Source organism: Orycteropus afer, unplaced genomic scaffold, assembly GCF_000298275.1.
Source record: "Orycteropus afer afer isolate SDZICR_OR568_19922 unplaced genomic scaffold, OryAfe1.0 scaffold00008, whole genome shotgun sequence".
Lineage (NCBI taxonomy): Eukaryota > Metazoa > Chordata > Mammalia > Tubulidentata > Orycteropodidae > Orycteropus > Orycteropus afer.
Window position 1 is genome coordinate 590,675 of NW_006921595.1, and position 20,320 is coordinate 610,994.

Consider the following 20,320-nt stretch of genomic DNA (forward strand, 5'->3'; position numbering starts at 1 on the left):
TTGGAGGACATTATGCTGAGTGAAATAAGTCAATCACAGAAGGACAAATATAGTATCAGTTCATTATTGTAAAAAGTCAAGGAAAGGTTTATATTTGGAAGGAAACTTTATTGGTTACCAGGGATGGGAGGGGAATGGAGGGAACACTGCAAAAAACAAAAACAAAAACAAAAACGCATTAACTCCTGTCACTTTTGGTTTTTGTATTTCACTGTACATAAATTATTTCAATAAAATGCATTAAAAATTTAAATACATACATAAAAAATACACAAATCATAAAAATTTACTCCAATGATGAAGAAGAGTTGGAGGATGTTGGCATTTGTCAGTAATAACTCTACTTGTGGAAAGTTCTGGATCATTTGGACTTAGCATAATCTAGATGGGAATGGGAGTTTCTCATCAGAAAATTAGTGAGAATTGGCTGTATGGCTCTTTTAATTTTTTTATTTTTCGTATATTTTGCAGTAACATCTCACTGCTTCCTGAATCTGCCTATCGACTTTAGCAAAATGATCAGCGTTTGGGTGCATGTTTTCAAGCAGCTGAAGCCCCTGATTTAGTTTAGGAAACTAAACGTATATGGCTGTATTTTGAACAGTAAATCATAAAATTGAACATCTGCGAATGAACATTTGAGAATGATAACAGCAGCAAGTTGCATGCTTCAATATTGTACGTAGTACATATTACTAGTGATGAGATGTGTGAAAAGCAAAAAAAAAAGAAAAACAATTATAAGTGCAGTTCATCACGTAAGTCCAAGCATTGTTAGATTTTCTTACTTTTTACCTAATTTTCCTTCTTCCAGGATCCCATCTTGGATAACACAGTACATTTAGTTGTTAAGTGTCCTTAGGGTCTACTTGGCTATGATGGTTTCTCAGACTTTCCTTGTTTTTGATAACCATGACAGCTTTGAGGAGTTCTGGTCAAGTGTTTTGTAGGATGTCCCTCATATGGGATTTGTCTGATGTCTTCCCCATGACTGTTGTGTGCTATCAAGTAGGTTCCTACTCAATGAGACCCTATAGGGTAGAGTAGAACTGTGCAGTCGGGTTTCTAGGCTATAAATCTTTATAGTAGCCAGGTCTTTCTCCCAGAGAGCAGCTAGTTGGTTCAAACCACTCTTAGCAGGTGAGCATTTAACCACTGCACCATCAGGACTCTTTTTTCCCATGACTAGACTGGGGCTTATATGTGGAATAGAATATCCATAAACACATAGTGTAATTTTCCTTGAATCTTGATCCAGCAGAAAAATGAACCTAGTTCTTACACAAGTTTTGAGACTTGGGCCTCAGGCAAACCGAGTTTACAGCAAAGACTTCTGTCTGAATGTCTTCACTTTTCTCTAAAATGGCAGTCCTTTGTACACTTCCAAATTTCTGGAGCTGTGGTGGCATAGTGGTTAAAGCATTTGGCTGCTAACCAAAAGGTCCACAGAAGAAAGATGAGGCAGACAAAGCAATCACCTTCCATAAAGATTTACAGCCTTGGAAACCTTATGGGGCAGTTCTACTTTGTCCTAAAGGGTCACTATGAGTTAGAATTGACTTGATAGCAGTGCTTTTTTTTTTTTTTTTTTTTTTTTGGTGTAGATACCTGTACTCTGTCAAAGAGTTTGGGGTTGGATGATCATTTCAGTGAGACTGGGATATATTCCTAATACTTAGCTATAAGCCAAAATATTTATAGTGTAGACCTATTTTTTCTGCAAAAACAAATTATTTGGTTACTATTATGGAGTACTATGGTTACTCCATAAGTCTTCTGAAGTTCTTTGATGTTGGTGGAGATGATGAGAAATAAATAAATGTCCTTGCTCTGCTTTTGAAAATCCTGAGTTGGGGAAGGGAGGACATAGGGACAGTTGGTGACTCATCTGTATACCTTTTTTCCTCATTTCATAGGCTCTAAGTCACAGAACTGTCTTTGGAACTCCCTCATCGATGGACTCACAGGGAATGTCAAGGAGAAGCCCCGGCCAACGATTGTTCATGACCCCCGGCCACCAGAGGAAATCCTAGCTGATGAACTGCCACAACTGGATAGCCCTGAAGCCCTGGTGAAGACATCCTTCAGGTTTGGTGGATTGCAACTCAGTTTGTTCCTTTTTTTTTGTTTATGGAGTTATTTCGATCCAATTGGATGTGTAGTCAGCATGACTAGCAAATTACCTCATTTCTTTGCATGGAGTAAATTAGAATTGATGAAGGATATAGGAATTAATACTAGCTGGACTTCTGATTATAGTGAAGATCATATCAGTAGTTAAGTTGCTGTTGGTATTTAATTGGTATTGGCATTTAAATGTTGAGGCAAAGGATTTACTGATGTTGGCAATTTGAATTGGATTAAAGAGTCTTTTGCTTCAAAGGAGGATGATGCATTGAGATAAGTACACAAAGGAAGAAGCATGTGGTGGGAATTAATTCGGCTCCATGCCCTTAGAGCCTCTTGCTGGGGAAGATGTCTGGTTGTAAGGATTGTTACAGTTGCTGCCTTCTAAAATAAAATGGGAATTTTTGTGTGCTGTTTCCCAGGTGCCTGCTTACTCTGTTTGTATTCATCATTTAGCCTTGCATCTTCTTGTATTTATTTCTTTTTCTTTTTTCTGTGTTGTACTCCATTTCCATCATAACTCTGCCCCTTACCTCCTCACCTATGAACCATATTAAGTAAAAATCAATCTGGCTATGGATGTAGTGTATAAAGGTGATTTTTTCTTTTTCTTTTCTGAGTGGGTCTTTCAAACTCACTTTTGAAATACATGATAATACTGGTATCAGAAATTATGATTTAATTATTTTGCCAACCTGCCCTCTTCCTTTCTTTTTTCCCTGTTAACCTAATTTTAAATATTTCACTTTTCTTTACACTATACACTTTCATATTCTCCACGTGGCTAGTAGAACGTACAAATCTGGCTTTTCTCCACCCATAAGCAATTCAGACAACTCTTGGAGTCTACGAAATATATTTGGAAAATGTGCTCTGTTTTGCATCAAGGTGATGTGTGTAATTGCTCAGTAAAGGCAATTTCATTGTGTGAAGGTTTTTGCTTAAATTATAGATGAGTACCGAAGAGAAGTGATGAATAGGGGTTTGGATTTCTTTATATAACATGAGTGATGCTGTGGCAGGGGAAGAATTGCAGGCAAATGCTTCTCTAACTCCTAGTAAGGGTTTCGTTATTGTATTGTGAGATCTTAAATAAAATTAAACCCACTCACCTAGAGAAGTACATCCTGTGAACCCACAATTCCCTCTGCAAGTGATTATGGTGAGAGAGGGGGTGGTAATGGCTTCCTGGTCTATGTGTTCTTCACATACATTCTCATGGCTGCTCCTTCTATCCCAATCCATGTTCATTGTCTCCATCAAGGACCAACTAATGACTTATTCTCATGAAAGGAAAATCCTGTTTACTTGTCCAACTTCATTACCATTATCCCTTTTCTTTGCATTTCTCAGTGCTCATTAATAGAGAGACTGTATTGATGACCACAAAATTCATTTGATATGCTAATTTTATCATGTAACAATGTCTTCGTTCCAGAAAGAGACTAAATCTTAAGTTTTTTTTTTTCTTTAAATTCAAGGACTTAGTGCCATTTAACAGTGCTATAGGAAGGATGCAGCAGGTGCACATATGCCAACCCTCTAGTGATTGAAGCTATTTCTTATCCCTTGGCATTTGTTCTTTATTTATTGGCCTCCTTAATAAATGGTGTGCTAGTCTGAAACCATCCTGTCTACTAAAGAAGACAGTCGATTTCACTGGCAATGTTAATTGGTAAATATTCTCTAAGGCAGTTGTTCTTAACTGCACTAGTCATGATCAGTAGTGAGATTCCTTGTGTGTAAATTATAGGCAAAGTACTAAAGCGTGGGGTCCATTTATGTAGCAATAAATAAATTAGAGCAGAGTCAAAGTCACCCTTGTAATAATGTCACTTGTTTTCTGTGAGCTTCTTGAATTACAAAGAAAGGAATGGAATTGTAGCTGGATTTTAAATAGGAGTGTATCACTCATTTGCTCTTACTTCCATAGTGTGATTAAAACAGTGACAAAGCCTGAGAATTACTGACTTCTCTGGTAGCATAGTGCCTAAGGCATTTGACTGCTAACCAGAAGGCTGGAGGTTCAAACTCACCAGCCACTCCTCGGAAGGAAGATGGGGCAATCTACTTCTGTAGTGATACTGTCTCAGAAACCCAAGGAGGGGTTGCTATGAGTCGGGTCTGACTTGACGGCACATAACAACAACATTAGTGAGTCAAGAAGCTCTAGGAGGAATGGTATATTATAGTCCCACATTTTATTAACTTTACTAGTGCGTGGAGGTCGCTACTCTCAGTCCCTGCTATAACTCCTTTCAACACCAAGTGACACACTCTTGCCTCTGCTGAGGTTGATGTGTTGAGTTCTCTCTGATTCTAAAGCCTAGAGCCTCTCAGGCACCTTGCCCTGTCTGTGCATATGTGCAAATATATACTTGCACATATATCAACCCCTAATTCGTAGATCTGTGAAAGAGACCAGGGCATGTGGTTGCTAACATCCTGCCCCTCTTAGTTCTGGAGGGACTTGTTTGCACATGGTTCCAATGAATGGGTGTAGTCTCCTCTTACAGCTCTTCTGTAGGATTGTTTACCACAGAGAGATCCAAGATAAGTGGCTGAGCTGTGGTTCCTCCCTCTTGTTGTCCTTATTCACACTTGGAGGGAAGGTGGAATCTGGGACCACTAAATATGGTCATCAGCCTTTACTATCAAACAAGATCCAAATTATAATGGCAATAAGCTCCATGTGCCAGAATACAAGGCAGGACTTTTAGTATTCTTTTGGGCTTTTCTCCCTAACTATTATCCAGGACCCTCAGCCTACTGATAGTGGTTTTAGAGTCATCTCTTGTCACATTTTGCCACCTGCTACTGACAGAGAAGTGGGATCTCATGCTGAGGGTAGCCCTTCTGATCTCAGTGAAATTATGAGTCTTCATCATTAGGCTTCATCTACTCTTCCTTGTGGTGTTGCCTCTTGATGGTTTTGGTTGTCTTTTCCTAACACATGGACTCAGAGCCACCACAGTTTCTCAGACATATCCTAATAGCTTTGATCCTCAAAAGGCAAGGTACAGAGGCTTAGTTCTACTCTTTCTAGAAGTCTTTACTACTTCTTTGCAAATATATGGAGACAAATATATACAAGAGGGCCACAGGATGAAGAGCACACACTTGCTGTATATTTGAGTAACATTTTCATTCAAGTAGTTCTTTCTAGATCAAAGGGACACCCTGCCCTGAAGGTAAATTCTACTCTTCCTTACCAAAGGTAGGCAGTATTTATAAATTTATAACTGATAGTTTTCAGTCTCCCCCAGGCTTCCTGTTACACTACAAATAATAGCTTTTCTTACATTTCTAGGCATGATCCCGACAACACAAAGATGATGCTCATTTTAGAGGTGAAGAAACTGGCCCAGAGAGGTTTCTAATTAAGTTCCAACACAAACTAGTGGTTCTGATTGAGTTTAAACATAAACTAAGAAGGACAATTGCTTATAGATTGTGGTTATTAGTGGTAGTAGCAAGGTGTAGAATTAAGCAGACTTTAGGCTCTACCTAAACTCTGTCAGCCCCTGGAATCCCACCCCAATCAATATATTTACTATCTATAAGCACACAGATGCAAACACAGCTTAAAATAAGCCTGTCTTCCAACCAGACTGGCACTTCAACATCTGTCCTGCAAGCCCTCTGGGACTACCATTGGTGGTCAATGTGTCTATTTATATCATATTATGTCTGTCTAGTTACCAATAATGCTAGAGGATGTGGCTAAAAAGTAGAATTTGACACACAGATTTTGAATGAAAGATTCTGGAAAATGAGAGGCACCACCTCTCTTCCCCAAAGGTTATAAGTTAATTGTCGAAGGATGTGCAAATGGCATCTCATCTCTGGATATGTTTCCTGACACTCTCCCCTCTTGTTCTTTGCTGTGCTGAGGCAATGAGACAAATGCCTTGGAGCAGAGAATTCAGCAGAAGTTTGAGAGGAAGGTGCTAGGGCTTGAAGAGAAGGTTCTCTTCATTCATGTTCAAGTTTAAATCCCAGCTGATATCCCTGTAGAGTAACAGGTTAGAACTCTGGTGGACTGAGGGCCTTAGTCTTCACTGTCCATGAAAGAGGACATTCTAAGCTGAACAGCTACCCAGATAGGGAAACTCAAAAAGGTGGCTATTTTGTGACATCTCCCTAGTTCTAGAACCACCAGCAGATTGCTTCATTTCTTAGAATCTCTGCTTTCTTGTCAGAACTGAGAGTTGGCCTAGAATAAACTCATTGCCATTGAGTTGATTCCAACTCATAGCAACCCCCACTGGGTTTCGAGGTAGTAAGTCTTTATGGAAGTAGATTGCCTCATCCTCCTTCCACAGAGTGGCTGGTGGGTTTGAACCACCAACTTTCCGGTTAGCAGTCAAATGCCCTAGGCACTGCACCACCAGAGATCCTAGAAGAGTGGTTCTCAAACTTGTTTGTGCATCACAATCACCTGGTTGTCGTTGTTGTTGTTAGGTGCCGTCGAGTCATTTCTGACTCATAGCCACCCCATGCACAGCAGAACAAAACACTGCCTGATCCCGCGCCAGCTCCATGATCCCTGCTATACTTGAGCCCATCATCACAGCCACCATGTCAATCCATCTCGTTGAAGGCCTCCCCCTCTTTCGTCGACCCTCCACCCTACCAAGCATGACATCCTTCTCCAGGGAATGGTCCCTTCTGACAACATGACCAAAATAGGTGAGATGAAGTCAGGCTATTCTCGCTTCCAAGGAGCATTTCGGGTGCACTTCCTCCAGGACAGATGTGTTAGTTCTTTTAGCAGTCCATGGTACTTTCAGCATTCTTTGCTAGCACCACAACTCAAAAGCATCAACTCTTCTTCGGTCTTCCTTATTCATTGTCCAGCTCTCACATGCATATGAGGCGATTAGAAATATCATGGCTTGTGTCAGGCGCACCTTAGTCCTCAAGAAGACATCCTTGCTCCTCAGCACTTGAAAGAGTTCCTTTGCAGTTGACCTTCCCAGTGCTACACGTCGTCTGATGTCCTGACTGATGCTTCCATTGGCATCGATTGTAGAACCAAGCAACGTGAATTCTTTGACAACCTCAATCTTCTCTCCACTTATTGTGATGCTGCTCATTGGTCAAGTTGTAAGGATTTTTTGATTTCTTTATATTGAGACATAATCCATACTGCAGACTGTATTCTTCCACCTTCATCAGTAAGTGCCTCAAGTCATCCTCACTTTCCGCAAGCAAAGTTGTATCATCTGCGTATCTCAGGTTGTTAATGATTCTTCCTCCAATTCTGATGCCACATTTTTCTTCATATAGTCCAGCTTCTCAGATTATTTGCTCAGCATATAGATTGAATAAGTGTGGGGAAAGGATACCACCCTGACGCACTCCCTTCTTGATTTTAAACCATGTAGTATCTCCTTGTTCCGTTTGAACGACAGCCTCCTGGTCAAGGTACAGGTTCCTCATGAGTACAATCAAGTGTTCGGGAATTCCCATTCTTCTCAATGTTATCCATAATTTGTCATGATCCACACAATCAAATGCCTTTGCATAGTCAATAAAATACAAGTAAACATCTTTCTGGTATCCTTTGCCTTGAGCCAAGATCCATCTGACAACAGCTATGACATCCCTTGTTCCACGTCCTCTTCTGAATCCAGCTTGCACCTCTGGAAGTTCTCTGTCAATATACTGCTACAACCATTTTTTAATTATCTTCAGTAAGATCTTACTTGTGTGCGATATTAATGATATTGTTCTATAATTTCCACATTCTGTGAGATCACCTGTCTTTGGAATGGGTACAAATATGGATCTCTTCCAGTCAGTTGGCCAGGTAGCTGTCTTCCAAATCTCTTGGCATAACCAAGTGAGTGCCAACAATTGGGGCATCCATTTGTTGAAATATCTCAATGGGTATTCCATCAATTCCTGGAGGCTGTTCTTCGACAATTCTTTCATTGCAGCTTTGACTTCCTCCTTCAGTACCATTGGTTCTAGATCATATGCCACTTCCTGAAATGGATGAAGATTGACCAGTTCTTTTTGGTACAGTGATTCTGTGTATTCCTGCCATCTTCTCTTGGTGTTTCCTGCATCATTCAATATTTTGCCCACAGAATCTCTCAATACAACAACTCGAGCCTTAAATTTTTTCTTCAATTCTTTCAGCTTGAGAAATGCCAAGCATGTCCTTCTCTTTTGGTTTTCAAACTCCAGGTCTTTGCACATTTCATTATAGTAATTGGTTTTGTCTACTCAAGCTGCTCCTTGAAATCTTCTGTTCAGCTCTTTTATCTTGTCATTTCTTCAATTTGCTTTAGCTACTCTCCGCTCAAGGGCAAGTTTCAGAGTCTCTTCTGTCATCCATTTTGGTCTTCTCTTCTTTTCTCATCTTTTTAGTGACCTCTTGCTTTCTTCATGGATAATGTTCTTGATATCCTCCCACAATTCTTCTGGTTTTCAGTCGTTGATGTTCAATACATCAAATCTATTCTTTAGATGATCTCTAAATTCAGCAGGGATGTATTCAAGATCATATTTTGGCTCATATCAATCACCTGGAGAGCTTGTTAAAACAAATTCTTGGGCTCTCTCCTGCCTGTTGTTGGGGCCCAAGCATTTGCATTTCTAGCAAGTTCTTGGAGATGCTGATGTGGCTTGTCCAGTGACCATTCTTGGAGAACCACTGATATTTAATATCTCCTTGAACTCTAATTGGAAAGAAGACTGGGCAATCTACTTCTGTAGTGATATTGCCTCAGAAACCCAAGGAGGGGTCACTATGAGTCAGAATTGATTCGACAGCAGTGAGTTTGGTTTAGTTTTTGAACTCTAAGGAGCTCTGGTGGTGCTGTGGTTAAGGCATTGGGTTGCTAATCAAAAGGTCAGCTGTTGGAACCCACCAACTGCTTTGTGGGAAGAAGGTGAGGCAGTCTGCTTCTGTGAAGATTTACATCCTTAGAAACCTTATGGGAGTCACTGTTGCAATCTACTTGATAGCAGTAGATTGAACTCTAAAATTTTGTGCTATGTTTATTTGAGCAAATGTTTTACCTAATGTGGCCTGAGTTTTTGTTATCTGTGAAATGGAAAGATGAGATACCCACTTCTAGGGTTGTTGGGAGGATTTAAAGGGGATTATTTACATAAAAGAAACAAACACAGTGTCTGGTACCCAAAATGTGCTCACTAAGTGACAAGTTCAGATTTCCATCACTCACTAGAAACCTCAACTACATGCCCTAGAACATATGTGTATGTATATGCACACATACATGCACATGTGCACACATGTGCACATGGCAGATGGCATCAGACTTGACTTTTGAGGCTCTAGGTTCAGACGCTTCAGGACCTGAAAGCTTGTTGAACCTCTGGATTGAGGAGTCTGCTTTTAAAACCTGAGACTTAGATAAGGAAGAAAGTGGGAACAATACCCAAATAAAAGGCTTCAATGCCTGGAAAATAGACCCTCCTGGGAACTTCCCCTTGGTAGCTGTTTTCCTTGCTCCTTACACCCTGTCCCTTTGAATCTATCACTCTACGCAGGTTTTTCTTAAGAGAAGAGAGATTAAACTGAATCTGGGCCTTCAGAAAGACCGAAAAAACTCACTGCTGTCGAGTCAGATCTGACTCATAGTGACCCCTCCTTGGGTTTCCAAGGTGGTATCACTACGGAAGTAGATTGGCCCCCCTTCCTTATGAGGAGTTAGAACCACCAGCCTTCTGGTTAGCAGTCAAATGCCTTAGGCACTACGCCACCAGAGCTCCCTTCAGAAAGACAGCCAAGTCTAATTTGTGATGAGAATCTCACTACTTGCCACTAGAGGACACAAGAGAACAGGAAGGAGCTGCTGAGAACCTTTCTCCAGCTTCTGCTGGGCACATTTGCAGAGGTGGGGCCCAGCTCAGATTGCACTGACAGCCAAAGAAACCAATATTTATTGAGCATCTGCTTCATGCCAGGCATTGTGCACTCATATGTGCAGTATATTCCCTCCCCACCCTGCAAACCCTGCCAAGGTGAGTTTTATTATCTCACTTGTACAGATAGGAAACTGAGGCTCAGAGAGGTTAAGTGACTTGCCCAAAGCCACCCACCAGGTAGCAGAGTTGGAGATTTCAACCTAGACCACCTAGCTCTAAACCAAGACTTCTCCACCAGGCTCTACTACCATTGTGTCACCTTTGCTTTCATGTTCCTGGGTTGTCATTGTGAAATAAGATAGTGTGATTGGTTGTACTATCTTGGATGTGCACTTTGGATATATAATTTGATGCTTCTCCTATGAGACTGACTCTTTTCTATTACACTAATGTTCTGGTTTTGGTCCAGACTTATATTTTTAATCCACCTACTCTTTTTCAAATAGGAGCCCTTTAAGGCAGTGCTTCTCAAACTTTATGTCCAAACAAATTCCTCGGGGGATCCTGTTAAATGCAGATCCTGATTTAATAGGTCTGGATTGCAGCCTGGAATTCTGCATTTTCAACAAGCTCCCAAGGGATGTGGTACCCTGAGGACCACCCTTTGACTAGTGAGGCTGTGAGGCACACTCCATTCTAAGCTTTGCCAGCCTTAGGAATTGGTGGAAAGAAAGGGGATGGGCTTTGATATCCCAGGGCATGAGTTAGCAAACTCTTCTAAGCTATGTGATTTAAGCTATGGTTTTGATTCTCAGTTTCCTCATTTTATAAATAGAAACAATCAAATAACAAGACAGACCTGGAGGATTGTTTCTTGGATCCAGTGAAGTAATGAATGTGTTGTTATCATTGTTAGGTGCCATCCAGTCAGGTCCAACTCATAGGGATCTCGTGTACAACAGAGTGAAACACTACCCAGTCCCCTCCCATCCTCACAATTGTGCCTGTGCTTGAGCCCACTGTTGCAGTCAGCATGCCAGTCCTTCTCATTGAGGTGCTTCCTCTTTCTTTGCTGACCACCTACTTTACCAGGCATGATATCCTTATCCAGGGACTGGTCTCTCCTGATACAAGTCCAAAGTATATGAGATGAAATCTCACCATCATTGCTTCTAAGGAACATTCTGGCTGTACTTCTTCCAAGACAGATTTGTTCATTCTTATGGTAGTCCATGGTATATTCAATATTCCTTGTCAACACCATAATTCAAAGGCATCAATTCTTCTTCAGTTTTCCTTATTCATTGTCTAGCTTTCACATGAATTTGAGGTGATTGAAAATATGATGGCTTGGGTCAGGCGCACCTTATTCCTCAAAGTGATATTTTTGCTTTTCAGCACTTTAAAGAGGTCTTTTTTAACACACTTGCCCAATGCAATGCATTGTTTGATTTCTTGACTGCTGCTTCCATGGGCATTCATGTGGATCCAAATAAAATTAAATCCTTGACAGTTTCAATCTGTTCTCTGTTTATCATGAGATTGTGTATTAGTCTAGTTGTGAGGATTTTTGTTTTATGTTGAGAAGTAACCCATACTGAAGGTTGTAGTTTTTGATTTTCATCAGTAAGTGCTTCAAATCCTCTTCGCTTTCAGCAGACAAGGTTGTATCATCTGCATGTTGCAGGTTGTTAATGAGTTCTTCTCCAATACTGATGCTGCATTCGTCTTCATATTGTCTGGCTCTTGGGTTATTTGCTCAGCGTTCAGACTGAATAAGTATGGTGAAAGAATACAACCCTGACACACACTTTTTGTGATTTTAAACTATGCAGTATTCCTTTATTCTGTTTGAATGACAGCCCCTTGGTCTTTGTACAGGTTCCTCATGAGCACAATTTAGTGTTCTGGAATTCACATTCTTTGCAGTGTTATCAATAATTTGTCATGTTCCACAAAGTCAAATGCCTTCGCATAGTTAATAAAATACAAGTAAACATGTTTCTAGTATTCTGTTCTTTCAACCAAGATCCATCTGACATCAGCAATGATACCTCTTCTTACATGTCCTCTCCTGAATCCAGCTTGAATTTCTGGCAGTTCCCTGTCAATGTACTGCTGCAACTGTTTAAATGTGACATGTGACATTGAATGAATGTGACAGCCTAATCCTTCTTTCTCGGTTTTCTGTCCAGGAGTGGACTGATGCTGCACACTCAACCTCTTCTTTTGTAATTTGTTGTGCCCCCAGGCTGGGAATATGAGCCCAGGGATACTTTGTGACCAAGGCTGGTCACCAGCCAACTTCCTTGGACAGTAGTGGAAATTCTGATGCCACTCCAGTGCTTTGGCCCTCTTGGTTACTTACCTTGAGTCATGTGACTCCCAACATAGGTTGCCTTGCCCAGGTTTGATAATTTTGCATTTAGAAGAATAGCCCAGAGAATCACCAGGGCTTGATAAGCTTCTCTTTCCACTTAGAACTGACTTGTTTGGGCTTTGGCAAAGACTTTCCAGATTCTATACATAGTTTACTAAGAATATGTTCCAGGGAGCAGAACCGCATTGAGCCAACACTCTGCTATGGATGAGATTAAGGCCTTGTCAGATCCTATTTAATGGATTGTGTTTTCCATGTAGAATTAAATCATTGAATTCTTCCTCATTTTGGCTTTTGGCAGTCATTTTTCCACAAGGGGCTGCTGCCAAGAACCTGATTTCTGACTTGATTACTTTCAGGAAATGTGCAATCTGGCTGATGATATGGCATGGTGTGGGGTAGTGTCTCCTGCAGCTTCAGACCCCACCCTGGGATGAGTCATGGGTTAAAATTCCTAATTAGCTCATGGGAGGCCTGGTCATACATCTTTCTCTATCACCATGTGCTGGTTACCAACTGTGAACTTTTGGGGACACTTACTTCCCTGAATTACTGTTGCCTCCCTGGAGTTTATTTTTACCCCCTGTAGTCTTCACTAATCCAAATCAGTAGAGTCTTCCTCAAGTTTGCCAAAAGGAAGAAATGAAAGGATAAATTCTGAGTGTTTTTTACACCTAGCAAAGTTTATGTTTGAAATATGGCTTCCCATAAAGGAAACATTTAGGTCTCTCTTTGTAAGTTTTTATAGACAGATTTTCAAGTGTAGAAATTTAACAAATAATAATGCAGACAGCATCCCTTTTGCATTCTTCCACTGGTATTTTGGAAACAGAGGAGCTTGTTTCAGTGGTGAGTTTCATGAGAATGTACTCTCCAACTTCAGGGAGCATACTTGATCTATGGTCCCAGATTCTATGTGGGGAAATCGATCATTGTTAGGGCTGAGGCTGTACTTCCCAAAGCCTATTCTCAGTTGATGACTGAGCAAGGTAGGGATAGTGAGGCATTCTTCTGGAAGACACAGGACTCTTCTGATGGTGCCTTTAGCTTAAAAACTCCTTGATGGCCTTGTTGAACTTCCTTTAGAATTGCACTGCTGTCTAAGAAGCTTCCATGAAACCATTCTTCCTTTTGTCCTTCTGATCAGACCCGGTTTCTTCCCCTTTCACTCTCACAGGCATTTTCCTTGGTGAATTTCTTGCATGCTTAATCCTATCTTGGCATCTATTTCTCAAAAAATCCAGGCTAATACAGTCTTGTACTACACTGTAGTTCTTTGCTATCTGACCACTTCCAGCTCTGTATGGCTTGGGGTAGCTCTCTATTTGAATCTGTATTTTTTATTTTATGCTGCATCCTCTTCATGGGCTCCAGTGGTGCAGTAAACATGGGGTAGGCTACAATTTCCTTAGGAGCTCTGGTAGCGTAGTGGCTAAGGCACTTGACTGCTAACCAGAAGGCTGGTGGTTCAAACCCACCAGCCACTCCTCAGAAAGAAGATGGGACAATCTACTTCCATAGTGATACTGCCTCGGAAACCCAAGGAGGGGTCGCTATGAGTCGGGTCCGACTCAACGGCACATAACAACAACAACAACAACAATTTCCTTTGAAATTGGTACTTAAGGTTATATATCAACTTGGCTCTGCCTGGTTTTGAGTGGCTGGGCAGCTGGATGTAGTTATTCCTCATGATGAGACTGGTAATCAGCTGCATGGTGGAATCTACTGGAGCAGCTAAGTAGCTACCTTAGGGATGTGGTCTGCTTCCAGTATATAAGAAGAAGCCTTGAGAAAAGTCTCTGGAGCTTTTTGGTATGCTTGGATCCTGCATGTAGCCAAGTCTTCATGCAGCAGCCTGCCATGTTTCCTGCCAATCTTGGGACTGTCTCTGGGCTTGAACTAGTGGCCTGCCATGTTGTTTGGTAATCTTGGGACTGTGCCTTTTTATTTGTTGACCTTGGGTTTGTCAGCCTTAGTAGCCAGCAGTTACCTGAGTGAAGAGATGCCTCCAACTCCAGTGGGCCAGGAGCAAGAGGCAGAGCTAAAGCCCAAGGTCAAGGGACTTTCACCCAGCCCCTAGAGTTGGCACTTTGAACTTGGACTTCTGGCCTGCTAAACTGTAAGAGAATAAACGTTGTTTCTTAAAGCTTGTGGTTTGTCTGTTAGAGTGGCACTAGAGAACCAAAAGAGTGCCTTATACTTTCATTGTCTATAAAACTTGCTGAGGCATTGAGATTAATGAAAGAAACTACAACATAAGAGGGAAGAATTTAAAATATATGATTATTTCCATTTTACAGGGAAAATGCTCAAAAATGTTGATCCTGGTACCCAAGGTTGGCTTATGGGCATACTCCAGTTCCTAGTCATTGGGCCTGTCTGCAGGACTAACTTCTGGAGACAACGTTTTTCTTCAAACCAGAGCACAATCTTACAAATCTGTGGTGGGAATCCAGGCCTCCTGGATGGAGCTTGTTCACGGTGTCCTTAAACTCTTAGTGAATGCCTAAAATACAATAACACGTAGCAATATATTTTACAAAGTATAAGTAACTCATCCTAGAATAACCTCAGGGGCTTCAGTTCTGTCAGGTGGGGTGTAGGACACTTTTTTTTTTGAGCCCCCATTTAATCTTTCAGTGTAAAGTGTAGACAAACCTCCTCATGCTTCCTGATTAGCAGTAGGAACTGTTGCCATAGGCAACACAGAAGCCTGAAACACGCAGAGGATCTTGAAGTTCTCCTTCTAAATGAAGGAAGGCAGCTTGAGGACTTGTGATCTGCTTGGACCAAACAACTTCCAGTGGTCATTGCAGGTCAATTCGCTATAGCAAATATATTTCTTCTTTCCAGCTACATAAGCAATTACTTCATTGACTTGTGTCGATCCATTCTATTAAGAGTTTCCCTCATTTTTGCCGACCCTTTACTTAACCAAATGTGGTCTTTCTTGATGATGTGTTCAAAGTAAGTTAGCTGAAGTCTTGCCATCCTTGCATCTAAGGAACATTCTGGTTGTACATAACCTGTAGGCTTACAATTAAGAGATTATCAATAGAGTGTTTCATGTGTGAAGGTAGCATTTAGAAGATGTGGGAGTGGGTACAGCAGAGCCCTGGAAGTCAGGGGTTGGCATGAGGTCGAAGGCACTGTGTGCTCACCCTTGAGTACCTTCACATCTTGGTTAGTAGCCTTCTACTCATGTTCTGCATGAGCACTTTACGATTTTCCCCTCCTAGAATCTTCCACATTGCCCTTATTTGTATTTCCCATTAGATATTATTTTTTTCTGGGGCAAAAACTGGCCACCTGTGTCCCCTGGCACATTGTAGATGCTCAGGGTGTTTGCTGATTATGGCCTCTGGTTTTGCAGCCCAGTTCATCTTTTCTCATTTAACCAATCAGCTTAAAATGGGGAGGGTAGTATAATTCCAGGGGCTAGAAGTATAACTTCAGTATATCTTAGGTCTAAGAGAAATTTCTCTTCTAAATTTTCTTCTAAAATCTACAGTGCATTTGTAACTGCACTTCTGCTATTGTCCTCTCTCCCAATAGGCAGTAGCAGAGGGCAGATAGCGGAAGTGCAGTTACAAATGCACTGTAGATTTTAGAAGTCTTGTAGAATGGAAAAGCATCAGTAATGTGCAGCAGAAGCCAGCTTATAAGGGGCTACCTCCATCAGATTCCTTTCTTTGATAACTATTTTTGACTTGGCTTCTCCTAGGAGAGAGGATTTGATCATGTCATTAGTAGGGTGTGGAGGGGTACATTACAGAGAATGTACTTTATAAGTTGATATCATAACATGAGAAACACCTATGTAACAGCATCACCCTTTTTTCACAATATTCCAAGATTTGCAGAGAAATGTAACTTACTCTCTTTTTTGATGACCTGAGAGCCTCCATTTTACTGAGTATTCTGGAGAAAAACCCTACATTTAAGTCAGATACCAATATGAAATTATCACTTGTGCAGTGCTTTTGTTGGTTGATGATTTAGTTTCTTTGAGTAAAATGCTCGCTCTTCCAGATGTCCCCTTCTCTCCCTGTGCCTCACCAAGATGGTATCTGGGTTTATGGCTGCTGATCCTGAGGCAGCTGGAAGGAAGGGTCCTCTGGCCCCCTCTATTAGCACGTGCCATCTGGCTTCCCTGGCTCCCTCAGCCCCACCTCTTCTGCCTGGCAATGCTTTGGAGCCCACTGAGGACTGGTTGTGATTCTCATATGGATCTTGTGATGCTGCCTTTGGTCCTTGGCTACTTTGTACCCAAGTCAACCTCATTGGCCAACTCCCCAGACACAATGTTAGCTGACTTCTGAAGTTTGGCCTCAGGAGAGTGTGGGAACCTCTGGGGCCTGTCCTAACCCCATGGAACCTGGGACAATTTGAGTAGCTCTCTCCTTTTGTCTACCTTGACTGGCCATTGGCTTCCCTTTGTTGTGGACCTTCTGTTTGTTGGTAGCTGTCCATTTAGAGAGAGAAGAGGAAGGCGCATAAGCCTCACTCCAGCCTCTTCTGCTCCAAAAGACCTCACACTCCTACCTCACCTGCCTCAGTTTCCCTTCTCCCTACAATCTCCTAAATCAGAAAGGCAGGAATGGCTTTCCACTGCTCCTACATTCTCTCTTCCTTTCCAGTACCAGGCCTGGGGCTAAGTCTTAATGGTAGATGAGGTAAAGAGACAGATTGGCCTACTGATATGGGACCCTACACTGGGAAATATTTCAAAAGCACCATATGTTACCCTTACAAACTTATGGTGATGAATGACTCTACTGGGTCTGTGTTTTTTTGCAATAAAAATAAAGTCCTCTAAATAAAAATAATAAAACCCTATAAAATTGTACTCTGCAATTTGAAAATTTGGATATCACTTGGTTGGTGATTGGTCCCTTTCATCTGCATCAGGGGCCCTAGTTCACATTATTCACCTCATAATAATATAACCTTGTGCTTTATAATCTGATAAAATTTGTGTTATTACTTAAAACAGCATTCCAAAACCAAAAAACCAAACTCACTGCTGTCTTGAGTCGGATCCAACTCACTGCTGTCTTGAGTGACCCCTCCTTGGGTTTCCAAGGTTGTATCACTATGGAAGTAGATTGCCCAACCTTCCTTCTGAGGAGTGGCTGGTGGGTTTGAACCGCCAGCCTTCTGGTTAGCAGTCAAATGCCACCAGAGCTAGGACAGGATTTTTATCCTTGCTAGCAGGAAACAGCAGTTTCCTTCTTTTTTGTTACTGTTGTTAGCTTCCCTTGTGTTGCCCCCAACTCATGGTCACCTCATACACAATGGATAGAAATCCTGCCTGGGACTGCACCATCCCCAGGATCAATTGCAGATAAGACTATTGTGATCCATAGGGTTTTCATTATCTAATTTTGGAAATAGATTACCAATCTTTTCTTCCTAATCTGTCTTAGTTTCAAAGCTCTACTGAAACTTTTTCAGCATCATAGCAACATGCAAGCCTCCACTGACAGAGAGGCAGTGGCTGAGCATAAGGTGCATCTTCTGGGATTTAAACCAGGTCTCCTGTATGCAAGGTGAGAATCCCACCACTAAACCACCAATGCCTTCTGTTTTTTCTTATTGGAATTTTTCTAATAATGAATGCTTTCCTCACATGGAAGTGTTTTGTACAAACTCTGAAGCCACATCATGTCAGGACATTGGAGCCACACAGGGTGAACTGGGCCAGCACATACCCTGCCCCAGGGACCTCACATGGATTAATGAATATGTTCAATAATGCTTGGTATAACCATGAAAACAGGATGCCCTGGATCCAGGTGGACATAAAAGGGAAGTACAAGGAACAGTATGAATCAGGGCCAGGAGGCAGGAAAATGTTTCATATGTGGAAGGCACTATTTGATTTGCATAAGGCAGGAGAAAGGGAGTCACTATTGGAAAGGTAAGTTGGGACTAGATATGTAAGGGCCTAGTTTGCCATGAGGAGCTCTCATAGTGTAGTGCCTAAGGCATTTGACTGCTAACCAGAAGTCTGGCAGTTCAAACCTACCAGCCACTCCTTGGAAGGAAGGTTGGGCAATCTACTTCTGTAGTGATACCATCTCAGCAACCCAAGGAGCGGTCGCTATGAGTCAGGTCCGACTTGACAGCACATAACAACAACAGTTTGCCATGAGAAGTTTGAATTTTATTCTATAGGCAAAGGAGAACCCTTGGGGGTTACATTTAAAGAAGCAGAATGGAGACTGTATACTTTTTCATTAAATTTCAGAATTAGCAATTACTATATGCCTTGTTTCCCTATACACATAACATCAAAATGAATGTTTCCTTACCCACAGGACAGAGAAAAAAGGAGGTAAAAGACAGCAGAAGGGACTGCATGCCTGGGTGTTCTTGGTGTCTGGAGGAAGTCCATGGACAATTTTGTGAAGAAACTTCTGAAAATATGTCTTTCGCCATGGATTGAGGCACAGACAATTATTTTATTATTTCAAAATGCAGTTTTTAGCTAATGGTCATTGAATAGATAGCCCTATAACTGTCAACCAGCTCTTCCACATTTATTGATTACTGTTAAGTGTAATAAGAAGTTAATTTGCTAGGATGAGTTACTTCCAGACCTTGGAGGTCAGCTCTGCTGGGGGAGGATTGCTATTTGCACAAAGCTATAGGACTACTTGTCCTCATTTGGAAGAGGTGGTATCTCTGGCTCAGGTGATGAGGCTTAAATACTTGAAGGCAGACACACTGCAGACTTCCCAAGAGTGTGGCTTGTATACTTCCTGCAGAGTCAGAAACAGGAAGATGTGAATCAAAAAGCAAACTTGGATTAGGGATTTTTTTGAAAATGGTCCAGATTTAGATAAGAAAAATGTGTGTGAAGGGGAGCAGAATTATACTTGTTTAATGATGCGTTTGTCCAATGTTATTCTATCCTGCTAATTATTCTATCCTTGACTATGTCTGCCCATGTCAGAGTTGAGTTTCCTTGGTGGTTCAGTTTTTAAGGGTAACACTTGAATCACTATAGCAGTGAATGAGGTGATAGTGTCTAGCTCTAAGCCAACTTACAAACCAAAAAACCAAACACACTGCCATTGAGTCAATTCTGACTCATAGCGACTCCCTTTGGGTTTCTGATGTAGTAAAGCTTGATGAAAGTAGATTGCCCCATCTTCCTTCCTCAGAGCAGCTGGTGGGTTTGAACTGACAACCTTCTGGTTAGCAGTCAAATGCCTTAGGGACCATGCCACCAGAGCTCCCTTATAGGTAGCTATATTTAAGAAATACTTTTGCATTTTTTTAAAAGATACTTTATTTTGACAAGTTTTAAACTTCTAGAAAAGTTGCAAGACTAGTAAAATGATAAAATGAACAACTGCCTATCTTCCACCTACAATCACCTTTTATCATTTTGCCACAATTGTTTTATAGCTGTTATTTTTCTTTCTTTACTTTTTGATGACTCTTTTAAACCTATGTTGTAGACATCATGACTTTCCAGTTTCTGTGTATATCTCTCAAGAATGAAACCACCAAAGTCAAAGATGAGGAATTTGAAGATTTTTATCAACTTTTGCAGTCTGAAATTGACAGAACATGCAAGCAGGATGTGTTAATTATCACTGGTGACTGAAATCAAAAGTTGGAAACAAAGAAGAATTACCAGTAGTTGGAAAATTTGGCCTTGGTGACAGAAATAATGCTGGAAATCTCATGGTAGAATTTTGCAAGACCAACGATATTCATTGCAAATACCTTTTTTCAACAACACAAATGGCGGCTGTACATGTGGACTTCACCAGATGGAACACACAGGAATCAGATTGACTACATCTGTGACAAGAGGCAATGGAAAAGCTCAATATCTTCAGTCAAAACCAGGCTAGGAGTTGATTGTGGAACAGACCATCAACTGCTCATATGCAAGTTCAACTTGAAGTTAAAGACAATTAAAACAAGTCCATGAGAGCCAAA

General features: G+C 41.2%; 1 protein-coding gene across 1 annotated transcript in view; it reads left to right on the forward strand.

Annotated features, from left to right (window-relative positions):
• The window catches only part of PDE1C (phosphodiesterase 1C), a 787,489-nt gene that overhangs the window by 210,844 nt on the left and 556,325 nt on the right, over nucleotides 1–20,320 (forward strand). The window contains exon 3 of the mRNA XM_007945296.2: nucleotides 1,917–2,088. Coding sequence (XP_007943487.1) covers nucleotides 1,917–2,088 — 172 coding nt within the window. The remainder of the gene's footprint in view (nucleotides 1–1,916; nucleotides 2,089–20,320) is intronic.